Here is a 17,832-nt window from a genome sequence, read left to right on the forward strand (position 1 = left end):
GATACCACCTCACACCTATAAGAATGGCTGCTATTAAACAAACAGGAAACTATAAATGTTGGAGAGGATGTGGAGAAACTGGGACCCTTATGCACAGCCACTATGGAAGACTGTTTTCCTGTTCCTTAGGAAACTAAATATCAAGTTACCCAGCAATAGCACTACTTGGTATATACCTGAAAGCAACGTTACAAACAGATATTTGCACACTGATGTTCACAGCAGCATTATTCACAATCGCAAAAAGATGGAAACAAAACCAAATGCCCATCAACAGATGAGTGGGTCAACAAAATGTGGTATATACATATGATGGAATATCATGCAGAAGTAAGAAAAAATGATGTCCTGAAGCACATGACAAGATGGATGAGCCTTGAAGACATAATGCTGAGTTACTTCAGCCAGACACAGAATGATAGATACTATATGATTCCACTTTTATGACCAGCATAAAGATATAACCAGAGGCTTTATTACAGAATATAGGGGACTTAAAGATACATAGAAGCTAGAGATGGGTGAACTGTTAGCTAATAAGGTTGAACTCCAATATAAGGGAATAGATAGGAGCAAAGGTGATTCTCTAGTGGGTCTAGAAGTGACATTACCATACTGAAGATGAACAAGATTGAAAGGGGTTGTATAGACTTACATGTCCCACTGACTCACACTAGAAATATGAATGAGTTCTTATAAGAATTACTTCAAAGATATGATTCTTTTATAAAGAGTGTTTAAGTCCAGGGTATAGGGAGAAACTGCTATTGCATGCTGTGAGCTATGTTCAAAAGGAAACATTCAGCACAACCATAACAACAGCAGAAGTAAATAATGGGGGAGGGACAAGAGTTAAGAGGAGGTTTAAATTTCCTATTTGGTGAGGGTGTGTTTATTGGTTTTCTCTTGGGAACAATGAAATTATCTAAAATTTAGAATATTAATGGACGGTGGACTTTGAGCTCTCTACATGATGCCTGATGAACACAGGAAGAAGTACATTGGCGAACAGTGGTGTATACTTATAAATGAAGGTTGTGCTACAAAAAGGAATAATGCTGTGAGGCATGCAACAATGTGAATGAACATGTGGGACACATGGTGAGACAAAATAAGCCAGAAACAAAACAACAATGGTATGGTCACCTTTAGAAAATACTTATAAGAAAACAGGGGCCTAGACTGTAAACTTTTAGAGCAGACACATTAAGTCCAGAGTGGTGATTATTATTTCTGGATTTTGAGAGGGTGTTTTATATATATATATATAGAAAGAGAGAGAGATAAGAATGAAGCCAAACAGGTTGGGGTTAATGTAATTCAGCATATAGGGGTAAGGAAGACAGTGTCTATATTTCAGAACCACACATACTCCTTGAGACCAATGGAAGAAAGATTAATTTGTTCTGAAACTGAAATTTTCTATAGTACACAATCTAATTCAACCTATCTGTATAGCTCATTTAAACAACTGAAACACAGGAAGCACAGAATAAGAGGTCCTTTAATCCTGTATAGATTATTGTAATGCCTGAAAACATTCTAGAGTATATTAAACAGATAATCAAAAAGTATTGGCAAAGTCCCCCAAGGGAGGGGAGAAAGACTATGGAACTATTAAACCTTACCATTAAGGAATCCCCTGATGCTGTGTCAAACTTCAGGGACACACAAATCAATAGGCCATGCCCTGGATCAGGAGGCTTACTCTCGTGAAGTTTATGTAGGTAGCAGAGAAGCTTAGACCTACCTATGGGCATGCCTAAGAGTTACTTCTGGAGGACCTCTACTGTTGTTCTGATGTGGCCTCAGTCTCTCTAAGCCCAACTCTGCAAGCAAAATCACTGCCCTCCCCCCTACGTGGAACATGGCATCCAGGGGTGAAAGTCCCTGGTGATGTGGGAGGACTCCCAGGGATGAATCCAGACCTGGTACCATGGGATCAACAATTCCATCTTGACCAAAAGGGGGAAAAGAAGTGTAATTAATAAAGTATCAGGGCAGAGAGAGTTCAAATAGAATCGAGAGGCTACTCTGGAGGTTGTGCTTACACAAGCTTCATAGACCTTGCTACCTATCATAACCTGCCAACCCAACCAGGACCTTTCCAGCCAATCCTAAAGAACACCAAGGGCAATATATAAGATTCCACAAGGGTTCCAGGCACTAGAGTAACTTTCCAGAAACCTACAACCTCCAGATGGGTCCCTGATCCATATAAGTCCTGAAACCTAGCCTAGCCTCTCCAGATCAGATAGTTCCATCTTCCTACCCCGTATTAGTGACAGACCCTTCCAATATCAAGGATTTAGAATTGCCATAGCCCAAACAACCCCAAAGAGAGGTATGGAAGGATCAAAGGTGATGGTAGAATTATACATAGAAGATAGGACTTAAATGAATATGAATGCTGAATCATTAAACTGTTATCTCTCTTAGTCTCCAGTATTTTAGAGCAGCTAGAAGTAAAAACCTGAAATTGTAGAATTGTAACCCATGTTAAACTCTGAAATATGTTCTACAACTAACTGTGGTGCTGCGCTCTGAACTTTAAAGATTTTTCGTATATATGTTATTGTTCACAAAAAAGAAAAAAAAGTTGATTGTGATGATAAAAAATTATTTAAGCCCTTTAGCCTCCTATATATTCTGGAGCAGCTAGAAGGAAAAATACGAGAAGGTCGTACAATAGCCCATGACAAATCCTGGGGTCTGTCCTGTAACCACTTGTTGAAGAGTGCTTTGAAAACTATTGCTTTTTATTTCTTTGCTATGTATACATGTTATACTATACAATAAAAAAAAGTTAAAAAAAAATTATATTCAGGATACCTCTAACAATATGTGAAGGTGACTGAAGTATCAATGTAGCCAGACTCAAAATTCTTCCTAATGTATTAAAGAAATATACCAGTATTTCAATAATCTAAGACATTGCATTTTTCCACAATATAACATCCCTGAAAATGCTGCAACATCAATGTGCTGAATGGCACTTCAGCAACTGTCAGTCAGAAAGTGGTTCAGAATTAGACTCTGAATGTAAAGTTTAAGAATACTTTAATCAACCTACCGCACTTGCATTTTCCTTTTTATGTATCCATAAAAGTGCTCTATGACAAAAAACTATTTCAGAAAGTATACAATAAAAGCACCAAGTGATAAAGCATTGGGTCATTTTAATTTGAAGCATTTTCTCATTTTTAATGGTACATAAAATGATGGCAAATCCTATATCTGCAATGTTTTATATTTAATGAAATTCAGTGTACGTTTTCTTTCTCAACGTGGCCTCTTAATTATATTTGAAGATATGGATTCCCTAGTGCATTCCAATTCGAACTGTGCTCTAAAGCAATGCCTTCCAATCTTTTTTGTATAATGGCACAAAAAGAACATTATAATATCTGTACAGGAGGCTACTGGTGACTCAAAGCAACTGGTCTGGATGCTCCAACAGCCCGAGGTGCTAAGCAGATGAATATCTTGGGACACCTGTAAGTCATTTGCAGCAAGTAACACAGCAATTGAGAAGACCTGCTCTAGATCTACTACAGTTACATGAATACTTGACAAGGTTCCAGGCGACCATTTCCCAAGTGAAGTCAGATTTTAGGTATTTGTAAAATTTCTGGAAAAAATTTGAGATTTTAATTTTTTTGCAAGGGAAACAAGATCTAATTCTTACTCTGAATTTTTTTTTACTTTCTTAACTGTACTCCTAATATCACCCAATAGCAACATATTTGTTCCAAAGTACCAGACTAAAAAGCAAAAAAGACTATTTACATATAACTGTGATTAACATACAAAACGACAAAAGAAAAAAGATCTTTTAACTCTCTATAAGCAAAATCTGAACTAATATAATGAATTCACTATTAATACTTCACTGAAGCAGAATTTAAAATGAAAACTATAACGTTAGAGACCTGTAATTTTAAGTAGAGTTTCATGTCACCCCATTGTGAATGATGAGGATTCTTCTTCACAATAAACTTAAGAGCTGGTTCTCTCTTTTCTAAATCACAATCTTTCAGAAGGTATTCTTGTTTTGCTTCTGTTTTGGTTATAAGCTTGTGTTTATCATCAGCGTCTCTGAAAATAGGTCAAGTTCATTGTACAAATTAATTTTTTTTAACAAACACTCAGTTTTCAAATAGTCCAACAACCTTGGGGCATGTACACCAGAAGAGACATATAAAATACTTTTCCATCGACTGTCATGGTTAAATTAGCAGCATATAAAATTCTAACAGAAAAATACTTTATCTTTTACTTGTATTGGAAAGCTGTGTTATATTAGCAGCAGATCCATATCATTCCACAATTAAAGAATTTGTCTTAAGTCCCCTTATTCTGCAAAGGATTTGAAATGACTTAAGAATGGAGCAAATATAAATGAGAGCAAAGACTCAATAAGAAAAAATACATAAAGTGTAAGACCAAAATGGGCAACAAATAAGGAATATAAATATGCAAGATCCAACCACCTAACCCAGTGCAGTTTCCAGATGACTCCAATGTAAAAATGGAGACAGTCAAATTACAGTTCTCATTCATTTGTTCTCCATGTGCATGCCAGGTAGTGTTTGAGGCTCTGGGAATACAGCAATGAATAAAACAAAGCCCTATTCTCATGAAGCTTACATTCTAGCTGGGAGAATCAAGTTAATAAATGAAAATAATAATGAGAGATAAAAGAGTTAATCAGGAATATAAAGCATGGTAAAGGGATAGACATGGGTAAACAGAGAAGGCCACTAATGAGGAGACATTTGAGCAGAGCCCTTAGGAAGTGAGAGAGCTTTCTGGAGAGCTTACAAAAGCTCACTGCTAGCAGAGGGGAGAGTAAGTGCAAAGACTCTGGGAGCAGGATGGTGTCTTGCAACTGGAGTTCACAGCCAAATGGGCCAGTGTGAGCAGAACATGAAAAGTGATGGTTAGGAGTGGTGGGAGATAAAGTCAGAGATGGGCAGGGGGCCTCGGAAGTAATGATGAAGAGTGGATTTTATTCTAAATGGGATAAAAAACCATTAAAGAGCTTTGAGCAAAAGAGTGACATGTCTGGTTTATATTTTTAAAAGATGATCTGGTGTCAATGGCTGAGAGATTCCAAACAGAGTCGAGAGGTTATCCTGGAGGTTATTCTTACGCATTAAGTAGATATCACCTTGTTATCCAAGATGTAATTGAGAGGCTGGAGGGAACTGCCTGAAAATGTAGAGCTTTGTTCCAGTAGCCATGTTTCTTGATGATGACTGTATAATGATATAGCTTCCACAATGTGACTGTGTGATTGTGAAAATCTTGTGTCTGACACTCCTTTTATATACCTTGTCAACAGACGAGTAGAACGTATGGAATAAAAATAAATAATAGGGGGGACAAATGTTAAAATAAATTTAGTTTGAAATGCTAGTGATCAATGAAAGGGAGAGGTGAGGGGTATGGTATGTATTATGTTTTAACTGTTTTCGTTTTTTTTTGTTGTCTTTTTCTTTCTTTTTCTGAATTAATGCAAATGTTCTAAGAAATGATCATGATGATGAATATGCAACTATGTGATGATATTGTGAATTACTGATTGTATATGTAGAATGGAATGATCATATATTAAGAATGTTTGTGTTTCTTTCTTGTAATTTTTTTTAATTTAAAAATTAATAAAAAAATTAAAAAAAAAAAAAGATGATCTGGCTGCTACATGGGGAAAAAAAAAGCAGGGGGTCAGAAGCCAGTTAGAACTTACTACAGTGGTCCAGGCAAGAGCTGGTGACAACCTAAGGTAGTGGTGAGAGAGAGGGGAAATAGGGGACAAATTCAGCAAAGGATGTGAACGCAGAGCCGAATGGATTTGGAATTAAACAAGGGATAATAAACAGCCAATGAATGAAGTTGATCTTGACAGAAATGGTGAGCCCAGAAAAAAGTGCAGAACAATCAGGGAGAAAAGAAATCAAACGTTCGATTAGAGGATTCAATCACAATACCACATGACTTGTAACTGGGAAGAATTTTAAGAAAGTTAAATAATTTATAAGCATAAACCAAAGGAGAGGACAGGTAGAGACTACAGTGTACCTAAACTATAGTTTTCAAAGATGCTAAGAATAAACAGAATTAGACAATTGTGTTCTTAATTATACTTCAATAGAAAAAAGTGTCTGTTTTCTAGACTACTGTGCAACTTTCTTTAAATTGATACATTAGTTGTTTGGATTCTATTTTCTCATGGAAACAAGATTTGTATGTGATGTTTCAGTTCCCAAAAACTATAATGGATTTTAAGGAGAGTGATGATACTGCAGTGGGTGTTTGCTTCTGTATGCATCAGTGTGTCATTGGGAAATGAGTTTATAATTTAAAATTTCAATTGGAATGCCAGAATATCTCCAGGCACAGATCTGATCATGAGACTAGGGACACCCTATCCCCTTCTCCCTATCTACTGTGGAGTCACTGGGCCATAAGCCTAGACATGGCTCCCACTGTCTGCAGCAGGATTCTGCCAGGGGGTGGGGGGTGGGAGTTTCTGGCAAGTGAGGAGCTGACCTAGCAACAGATAAGGGGACCAGGTAAGAATCCAACTACGATCTTTAAGAGGCAAAGGACACGAACACAGGACTGGCTGAGGTAAGTAACAGGGACAGGGACAGAAGAACCAATTGGAATGAGAAGGGTTATTCTGCTGATAAAAGGAGGAAAAGAAAGAAGATAAAGAATGACAAGAGAATTTGATTTTTCCTCATCCATTTTCTCCTTGCCTATTCAGGGTAGCAAAAGACAAGTGGAGAGAGATGGACCGAGGGGCCCAGGAGAGTAGGTGGAGGGGTTTCCCCGCTCCTGTCATGGAAGGGCCCAATCCTCTGGCCCAGGTGTCAGCACTCATGGAGATAAGAAACAGGAGATCCTTTGGGTCTGGGGAGAACGGTTGGGAGCCTGCTACTAACACATGGTAAAGACCCTAGGCCAACAAAAAGGAAAATGGAATTTATATGGCAAGGCATATCACTATATATGGGACAAATTATAAGTCTGACAAATTATAAGACCAGAAGACTTCTTGTATTACTTTGGCAAAGTAGAAACCATAAAAATATTAGGAAATTCCCAAAATAAAAACCGTAACTACAAAAAATATTAAACCCAAAAGGATCTCACAGTTGTTTTGCAATAAACCACATGCAAACATTAAACTTTGACAATTGAGAACATTCTCTGAAATAAGTACCTGCAGTTATCACAAGTTGCCAAATCAAAGTGGTTCATGAGATAAGAATCCATAAATTCCTTCCCACATTCTTCACATATTACATAATCAAACTCCATAACAGGTCCTAAAGAAAGGAGATTAATTCTGTAAGTTTCTTTTTTCTGTGACTAGAACAATACATTTTTCTATATTTTATTAGCTTTATTTTATGTCTGAGACAAACAATTTAAATAAAGGACAAAATAAAACAGTAAATAATCTATTTCCTAAAACCAAAAAATGTGTTTTAAAGCGGGAAAAAAAAGAAGTACTATAAGGAAAAAAAAAATGTTGAAAACATATCCATTCAACAATTTTTTAAACTCAACTATATGCAAAGTACTTATACTAGTTTCCTACAGCTGCTGCAACAAATTGTCACATATTTAGTGGCTTAAAACAACACAGATCTTACAGAGCTGTAGTTTAGAAATCTAATATGGGTTTCAGTGAGCTAAAATCAAGGTGTCAGCAGGGCTGCATTCTTTCCTGGAGGCCCTAGGGAACAGTCTGCTTCCTGCCTTCGCCAGTTTCTAGAAGCCACCCTCAGTCTTTGGCCCCCTTCCTCCACCTCCAAAGCCAGAAAAGGCAGTTAAGTCCTCCCACTGTGTCACTGTGACTTTTTCCACAGTCTCCCTCTTCCACCATTAAGGACCCTTGTGATTACGCTGGGCCCACCCAGGTAATTGAGGATATTCTGTCCATTTCAAGGTCTTGAATGTTCATCACATCTGCAAAGTCCCTTTGGTCATGTCAGATAACATATTCTCAGGTTCTGGGGAAGTTCTTTGGAGGCTCTTATTCTCTTACCACAGTACTGTAGAGAATCCAAAGGAATTCAGTCCTGGGTTAGGAGTGGGGGGCTCACCCCACATCTAGATGGGGAGACAGGGCACCAACATATGCCATGATGAACAGCAACAAAGGCAAGGCAGTGGCCAGAGACGCCAGAGAATTCACTTCCAAACAGAACACTTATTTTTTTATATTAAGAAGAACATTATAACACACAGCGCATCCCAGTCTGGACTGCTGGACCGACTGCGAGACTCCGCTGCGGTGAAATCCCCAAGCAGCGCGCGCTTCCCCGGGCCGCGGTGGCTGGCGGCCGGCGCCCCTCCCTCCCTCCTTCCCAGGCCGGCTGAGAGTCTCGGAGAGGCAAGTTCCCCAAGCCGCGGCGGCCGGCACCCCTCCCTCGCGGGCAGCTTCCCGAACCGGCTACGAATCTCAGATCAGCGAGATCCCCAAGCCGCGGTGGCCGGTGGCCGGCGGCCGGTGCCCCTCCCCCACAGGCAGCTACCTGGAGGGAAAGGAAAGAGTCTCCAACAGTAGCAGGGACTGAGTCCAACCAAACACCAATAGTGGCATTAATAAACAAATTCTGACTACTAAAAATAGGCCCCCAGCTCAGGCGAAACTGATCAAGGCAGAAGTCGCCTATTGGGCTAACTGAAAAAGAGGAAAGGGTCGAAACAGAGCTTTCTGTGGCTGTTTCTACGGAGGCTTGGTGCCTCTGGGCTCAGCGCCAGGATTACACAGGTTGCAACTGCCCAAACACAGAAACAGGCTGCTTTCAAGGCTCTCTACCACCTGAACCTTCCCCACGGAGCGGTGAAACGCATCTCAGGTGGAATCCTTCTCTCAAGGAAATCAGATCCCAGGACTTTGCAATTTGAAGCCATTAAAACCAGCCTACACCCTTTCCTCTGTCTCCACCACGCACACAGCAGGGAGAGCCTTCCAAAGTTAAAGGAGCCACAACATCTTTTGCTGGTGAGACCCGCAGACAGACAAGCGCCACATACTGGGCAGGATAATAAAAAACAGAGCCCAGAGACTTCACAGGAAAGTCTTTCAACCTGCTGGGTCTCACACTCAGGGAAATCTGATTAAATGTCCAGATGCCAGCAAAAAATAACAAATCACACCAGGAAAACTGAAGATATGACCCAGTCAAAGGAACAAACCAATAGCTCAAATGAGATACAGGAGCTGAGACAACGAATTCTGAATATACAAATAGAAATGGAAAACCTCTTCAAAAACCAAATCAATAAATTGAGGGAGGACATGAAGAAGGCAAGGAATGAACAAAAAGAAGAAATGGAAAGTCTGAAAAAACAAATCACAGAACTTATGGGAATGAAAGATACAGTAGAAGAGATGAAAAAAACAACGGAAACCTACAATGGTAGATTTCAAGAGACAGAGGTTAGAACTGGAGGATGGAACATCTGAAATCCAAAAAGAAACAGAAACTATAAGGAAAAGAATGGAAAAATTTGAGCAGGGGCTCAGGGAATTGAATGACAATATGACGCGCACAAATATACGTGTTGTGGGTGTCCCAGAAGGAGAAGAGAAGGGAAAAGGAGGAGAAAAACTGATGGAAGAAATTATCACTGAAAATTTCCCAACTCTTATGAAAGATCTAAAATTACAGATCCAAGAAGTGCAGCGCACCTCAAAGAGAATAGATCTAAATAGGTGTTCTCCAAGACACTTACTAGTTAGAATGTCAGAGGTCAAAGAGAAAGAGAGGATCTTGAAAGCAGCAAGAGAAAAACAATCCATCACATACAAGGGAAACCCAATAAGACTATGTGTAGATTTCTCAGCAGAAACCATGGAGGCAAGAAGACAGTGGGATGATATATTTAAATTACTAAAAGAGAAAAACTGCCAACCAAGAATTCTATATCCAGCAAAATTGTCCTTCAAAAATGAGGGAGAAATTAAAACATTTTCAGACAAAAAGTCACTGAGAGAATTTGTGACCAAGAGACCAGCTCTGCAAGAAATACTAAAGGAAGCACTAGAGTCAGATACGAAAAGACAGAAGAGAGAGGTGTGGAGAAGAGTGTAGAAAGAAGGAAAGTCAGATATGATATATATAATACAAAAGTCAAAATGATAGAGGAAAGTATTACCCAAACAGTAATAACACTAAATGTTAATGGACTGAATTCCCCAATCAAAAGACACAGACTGGCAGAATGGATTAAAAAACAGGATCCTTCTATATGCTGTCTACAGGAAACACATCTTAGACCCAAAGATAAACATAGGTTGAAAGTGAAAGGTTGGGAAAAGATATTTCATGCAAATAACAACCAGAAAAGAGCAGGAGTAGCTATACTAATATCCAACAAATTAGACTTCAAATGTAAAACAGTTAAAAGAGACAAAGAAGGACACTATCTACTAATAAAAGGAACAATTAAACAAGAAGACAATACAATCATAAATATTTATGCACCAAATCAGAATGCCCCAAAATACGTGAGGCATACACTGCAAATACTGAAAAGGGAAATAGACACATCAACCATAGTTAGAGACTTCAATTCGCCACTCTCATCAATGGACAGAACATCTAGACAGCAGATCAATAAAGAAACAGAGAACGTGAATATTACAATAAATGAGCTAGACTTAACAGACATTTATAGGACATTACACCCCACAAGAGCAGGATACACCTTTTTCTCAAGTGCTCATGGATTATTCTCAAAGATACACCATATGCTGGGTCACAAAGCAAGTCTCAACAAATTTAAAAAGATTGAAATCATACACAACACTTTCTCAGATCATAAAGGAATGAAGTTGGAAATCAATAATAGGCGGAGTGCCAGAAAATTCACAAATACGTGGAGGCTCAACAACACACTCTTAAACAACCAGTGGGTCAAGGAAGAAATTACAAGAGAAATTAGTAAATATCTCGAGGCGAATGAAAATGAAAACACAACATATCAAAACCTATGGGATGCAGCAAAGGCAGTGCTAAGAGGGAAATTTATTGCCCTAAATGCCTATATCAAAAAAGAAGAAAGGGCAAAATTTCGGGAATTAACTGTCCACTTGGAAGAACTGGAGAAAGAACAGCAAACTAACCCAAAAGCAAGCAAAAGGAAAGAAATAACAAAGATTAGAGCAGAAATAAATGAAATTGAGAACATGAAAACAATAGAGGAAATCAATAAGACCAGAAGTTGGTTCTATGAGAAAATCAAGAAGATTGATGGGCCCTTAGCAAGACTGACAAAAAGAAGAAGAGAGAGGACACAAATAAATAAGATCAGAAATGGAAGAGGAGACAACCACCGACCCCACAGAAATAAAGGAGGTAATAACAGGATACTATGAACAACTTTATGCTAATAAATACAACAATGTAGATGAAATGGACAAGTTCCTAGAAAGGCATGAACAACCAACTTTGACTCAAGAATAAATAGATGACCTCAACAAACCAATCACAAGTAAAGAAACTGAATCAGTCATTCAAAAGCTTCCCAAAAAGAAAAGTCCAGGACCAGACGGCTTCACATGTGAATTCTACCAAACATTCCAGAAAGAATTAGTACCAACCCTTCTCAAACTCTTCAAAAAAATTGAAGTGGAGGGAAAGCTATCTAATTCATTCTATGAAGCCAACATCACCCTCATACCAAAACCAGGAAGATATTACAAAAAAAAGAAAACTACAGACCAATCTCTCTAATGAATACAGATGCAAAAATCTTCAACAAAATTCTAGCAAATCGAATCCAGCAACACATTAAAAGAATTATACATCATGACCAAGTAGGATTCATCCCAGGTATGCAAGGATGGTTCAACATAAGAAAATCAATTAATGTAATACACCATATCAACAAATCAAAGCAGAAAAATCACATGATCATCTCAATTGATGCAGAGAAGGCATTTGACAAAATTCAACATCCTTTCCTGTTGAAAACACTTCAAAACATAGGAATACAAGGGAACCTCCTTAAAATGATAGAGGGAATATATGAAAAACCCACAGCTAATATCATCCTCAATGGGGAAAAATTGAAAACTTTCCCCCTAAAATCAGGAACAAGACAAGACGTCCATTATCACCACTGTTATTCAACATCGTGTTGGAGGTTCTAGCCAGAGCAATTAGACAAGAAAAAGAAATACAAGGCATCAAAATTGGAAAGGAAGAAGTAAAACTATCACTGTTTGCAGATGAGATGATACTATACGTCGAAAACCCTGAAAAATCCACAGCAAAACTACTACAGCTAATAAATGAGTACAGCAAAGTAGCAGGTTACAAGATCAACATTCAAAAATTTGTAGTGTTTCTATACACTAGCAATGAACAAGCTGAGGGGGAAATCAAGAAACGAATTCCATTTACAATTGCAACTAAAAGAATAAAATACTTAGGAATAAATTTAACTAAAGAGACAAAAGACCTATACAAAGAAAACTACAAAAAAATGTTAAAAGAAATCACAGAAGACCTAAATAGATGAAAGGGCATACCGTGTTCATGGATTGGAAGACTAAATATAGTTAAGATGTCAATTCTACCTAAATTGATTTACAGATTCAACGCAATACCAATCAAAATCCCAACAACTTATTTTTCAGAAATAGAAAAACCAATAAGCAAATTTATCTGGAAGGGCAGGGTGCCCCGAATTGCTAAAAGTATCTTGAGGAAAAAAAACAAAGCTGGAAGTCTCACGCTGCCTGACTTTAAGGCATATTATGAAGCCACAGTGGTCAAAACAGCATGGTACTGGCATAAAGATAGATATATCGACCAATGGAATCGAATAGAGTGCTCAGATATAGACCCTCTCATCTATGGACATTTGATCTTTGATAAGGCAGTCAAGCCAACTCACCTGGGACAGAACAGTCTCTTCAATAAATGGTGCCTAGAGAACTGGATATCCATTTGCAAAAGAACGAAAGAGGACCCGTATCTCACATCCTATACAAAAGTTAACTCAAAATGGATCAAAGATCTAAACATTAGGTCTAAGACCATAAAACAGTTAGAGGAAAATGTTGGGAGATATCTTATGAATCTTAAAATTGGAGGCGGTTTTATGGACCTTAAACCTAAAGCAAGAGCACTGAAGAAAGAAATAAATAAATGGGAGCTCCTCAAAATCAAACACTTTCGTGCATCAAAGAACTTCATCAAGAAAGTAGAAAGACAGCCTACACAATGGGAGACAATATTTGTAAACGACATATCAGATAAAGTTCTAGTATCCAGAATTTATAAAGAGATTGTTCAACTCAACAACAAAAAGACAGCCAATCCAATTACAAAATGGGAAAAAGACTTGAACAGACACTTCTCAGAAGAGGAAATACAAATGGCCAAAAGGCACATGAAGAGATGCTCAATGTCCCTGGCCATTAGAGAAATGCAAATCAAAACCACAATGAGATATCATCTCACACCCACCAGAATGGCCATTATCAACAAAACAGAAAATGACAAGTGCTGGAGAGGATGTGGAGAAAGAGGCACACTTATCCACTGTTGGTGGGAATGTCAAATGGTGCAACCACTGTGGAAGGCAGTTTGGCGGTTCCTCAAAATGCTGAATATAGAATTGCCATACGACCCAGCAATACCATTGCTAGGTATCTACTCAAAGGACTTAAGGGCAAAGACACAAACGGACATTTGCACACCAATGTTTGTAGCAGCAGTATTTACAATTGCAAAGAGATGGAAACAGCCAAAATGTCCATCAGCAGATGAGTGGCTAAACAAACTGTGGTATATACATACGATGGAATATTATGCAGCTTTAAGACAGAATAAACTTATGAAGCATGTAATAACATGGATGGACCTAGAGAACATTATGCTGAGTGAGACTAGCCAAAAACTAAAGGACAAATACTGTATGGTCCCACTGATGTGAACCAACATTAGAGAATAATCTTGGAATATGTCATTGGTAACAGAGACCATCAGGAGATAGACATAGGGTAAGATAATGGGTAATTGGAGCTGAAGGGATACAGACTGTGCAACAGGACTGGATACAAAAACTCAGAAATGGACAGCACAATACTACCTAATTGTAATGTAATTATGTTAAAACACTGAATGAAGCTGCATCTGAGGTATAGTTTTTTTTGTTTTTATTTTTTATTTTTTATCTTTATTTTTTCTCTCTATTATCATTTTATTTCTTTTTCTATTCTTTCTATTTCTTTTTCTGAATCGATGCAAATGTACTAAGAAATGATGAATATGCATCTATGTGATGATATTAAGAATTACTGATTGTATATGTAGAATGGAATGATTTCTAAATGTTGTGTTAGTTAATTTTTTTAATTAAAAAAAAAAAAAAAGAACATTATGGGGCAGGCCACGGTGGCTCAGTGGCAGAGTTCTCACCTGCCATGCCAGAGACCCAGGTTCGATTCCTGGTGCCTATGGTGCTATTACCACAAGAGAAAACTGGTTCCTCTTTATCTGTCTCATCATTCAATGCAGAGACTACATTCTATATTTAGCAATGTCTCCTCAATACCCAGCAGAGAAACCACTCTCGGTAGGCCAGAGCTAGGTTTGTTTTAAGAGTTCAAATGCCTGAAGATCTTTATCGTCTAGAATTGTTTCTCCCACCAAGTCTGAAAGTCCTTAGGTTGACTGCTAGGGCCAAATTCCAAGTGGGAAGACAAGAGACGTCATTTATTCATCAGCACTACCCACTCTCCCTTGCAAGCATACATGCTCCCATCACTACCTTCCCCTAGCAACACATATACAAGAAGTCTTGGAGATACTCCAGATCTATTAATCTCCAAACTCTAAGAACAAAAAATATATATATATACATCTCTTTAAAAATTACTCCAGGGAGAGAACTACAGACAGAAGGAAAAACCAAAACTTTGGGAAAAGGTCCAATGATACAAAGTGAGAACTTTAAAAACTTAATTTACCAGGATGATGAATGAAGAGAAACTGCAGTTAGAAATACCAATTAAGAGGCCACTGTATAGCATTATTAATAAAGAGTCTAAAATGTGCATTTTCCAAAAATTATGGAAGAACTTATATATACACAATGATGATCTTCCAACTCCATGAGTCCCTTTACATTTCCCATTCAGAAACTGGAAGTCTACTATAACCCAGAGCCTCCCTCCACTCTCCCTGTGCTCTAGTTAGCTAGCTGTTGGAACGCAATATACCAGAAACGGAATAGTTTTTTAAAAAAGGGAATTTAATTAAGTTGCTAGTTTATAGTTCAAAGGCTGAGAAAATGTCCCAATTACAACAAGTCTATAGGAATGTCCAATCAAAGGCATCCAGGGAAAGCTATCTTGGTTCAAGAAGGTCAGTGAAGTTCAGGGTTTCTCTCTCAAGTGAGAAGGCAACACTGGATTTCTCTCTCATCTGGAAAGGCATGTGGCGAACACGGCGTCATCTGCTAGCTTTCTCTCCTGGTTTCCCATCATGAAGCTTCCTGGGAGGTGTTTTCCTTCTTCATTTCCAAAGGTTGCTAGCTGATGGACTCTGCTTCTCGTGGCTATGTCATTCTGCTCTCTCTGAATCTCTCTTCTTCAAAATGTTTCCTCTTTTTATAGGATTCCAATAAACTAATCAAGTTCCACCCAAATGGGTGGAGACACACCTCCAGCCAATCCAGTTTAAGAGCCACTGTTGATTAAATCTCATCTCGAGAGAGATGATCTAATTACAGTTTCAAACATACAATACTGAATAGGGATTAGGAGAAACAGATGCCTTTACAAAATGGGATCAGGATTAAAACATGGCTTTTCTAGGGTACATATATCATTTCAAACCAACCCAACCTGTTCGGTTATTTATTCATTCACTCACATATGTACCCGCTGACTACTGATACAGACTCATGAATCCCAATTTTTACAATGCTATATAATTCATGACTGTCCTTAATGATCTTGGTGCTCAAACTGTCTCAGTTTTGGTCAGTATGAGCCTCTTTAAGCTGGTTCCTTTGTCCTTATCACATGCTCCCATATGTTTTATTATAATTATCCCATTATTACTGTTTTAGTCTGCCAAAGCTGCCAGAATGCAACACACCAGAGATAATAAAAGGGGATTTATTTAGTTAAAAACTTATAGTTCTTCAGAGGAAAGGCATCTGGCTTTCATCTGGGTACGGGATGATTGATGTCTGCTGGCCTTCTCTTCCAGCTTCTGGGTTCCAACAGCTTTCCCTTGGGCAATTCCTTTCTGTATCAACAAACATCTGGGCTGAGCTGTGAGTGCTGAGAAGAGATATGCTGAGCTGCACTGAGTGGCTCTCTTTTAAGCCTCCAGCTAATGAAATATCATTCACTGCAGAAGGCACTCTTATTAGCCAACTGCAGACATAATCAGCCATAGATGACTAATGGTTCAAGTCCACAGCAACAGAACTAGGCACCATCACCTGGCCAAGCTGACACCTGAACCTCATTACCACATGTCTACCCATTATTAATCTGGTAACTAAACACATCACCTTAAACCATACTTGAAAGGCAAAAACTCTCTTCTGGCTCTGGACCTGTGAAACTCAAAAACAAGTCATATGCTGCAATATGCAAAGGAGGAACAGTCATAGGATACATGTTTTCATTTCCATAGGGAGAAACTGAAAGGAACACAGGGATCACTAGACCCAAACAGTTTTGAAAACTTGTAGGGCAAACTCCACTGGATTTCAAAGTCTGAGAGTCATTTATCCTTGGGGCTTTGTAGCAGTGTTCCCACCCTTTCCAGGGGCCTACTCAGCAGACTTGCTCTCTCCAAACACTGGGATAGCTGCAATTTGGGGGCCCATTAGGGAGACTACTTTTTCAGCTCCACCCTCTCCAAGTTTCAGGAAGCATCCAGGATCTCTGCCATCTCCAGGGCACACGCTCAACCCCTCCAGAACAATGGGGTGGCAGCCAGGCTCCTCCCAATCCCTGGTTTATGCGCTTCACCCCTCTCCAATGCCTGGGATGGCACAACTCTTTCTGAGCAAGGAAGCGGAAGGCCCACCCTCTGCTCCTGGGGTAAACTCACTCTCTCCACAAAATGGATGGGTCCGCTCTCCTGGCCAGAGGATTCTTGGCTTCAGACCCTAGCTTCCAAGGTTCTCACTCTGCAAACTACAATTTGTCCTTTTACTGTTCCCCTTTGTCCAGACAGGCAGTGGTTCTGTTTACACCAACAGTCTCTTCAAAGCACTCCATCAAGCTCCTCACAGTTCCTCCAAAATCTCCCCCTTCTCCATCCAAAAAACCGTTCCAACATGTCTGATATTTGCAAACTGCAGCAGCATCCCACTTCTCCAGTACCAAACTGTGTTAGTCTGTCAAAGCTGCCAGAATGCAACACACCAAAGATGGACTGGCTTTTTATTTAGTTAAAAACTTACAGCTCCTCAGATGAAAGGCAGCTAGCTTTCATCTGAAGTTCTCTCTTACACAGCAAGGCACAGGGTAATGTTTACTGGCCTTCTCTCCTGGCATCTGGGTTCCAGTAGCTTTACCCGGGCAATTCCTGTCTGCATCTCCAAACATCTGGGCTGCGCTGCACTGCACTGAGTTCTCTCTTTTAAGCCTCCAGCTAATTAAACATCACTCATTACGGAAGGCACTCCCTTAAGCTGACTGGAGATGTAATCAGCCATAGATGAGTTTCACATGCTAAAGGTTCAAGTTCACAGCAACAGAACTAGGCACCATCACCTGGCCAAGCTGACATGTGAATCTAACTACCACAAACACTTATT

At 39.0% G+C, this 17,832-nt stretch overlaps 1 protein-coding gene across 5 annotated transcripts in view; it reads right to left on the reverse strand.

Moving 5' to 3' along the window:
• XPA (XPA, DNA damage recognition and repair factor) overlaps window positions 1-17,832 on the reverse strand; it is a 43,398-nt gene that overhangs the window by 18,201 nt on the left and 7,365 nt on the right. For all 5 annotated transcript variants that reach the window (XR_013167522.1, XR_013167534.1, XM_077140014.1 and 2 more), the window contains exons 3-4: window positions 7,235-7,340; window positions 3,933-4,098 (exon numbers count right to left, since the gene is read on the reverse strand). Coding sequence is in view for 3 of the 5 variants with exons in the window: in XM_077140014.1 (XP_076996129.1) it covers window positions 3,933-4,098; window positions 7,235-7,340 (272 nt within the window). In the remaining 2 variants the exon portion in view is untranslated. The remainder of the gene's footprint in view (window positions 1-3,932; window positions 4,099-7,234; window positions 7,341-17,832) is intronic.

Source organism: Tamandua tetradactyla, chromosome 2, assembly GCF_023851605.1.
Source record: "Tamandua tetradactyla isolate mTamTet1 chromosome 2, mTamTet1.pri, whole genome shotgun sequence".
NCBI lineage: Eukaryota > Metazoa > Chordata > Mammalia > Pilosa > Myrmecophagidae > Tamandua > Tamandua tetradactyla.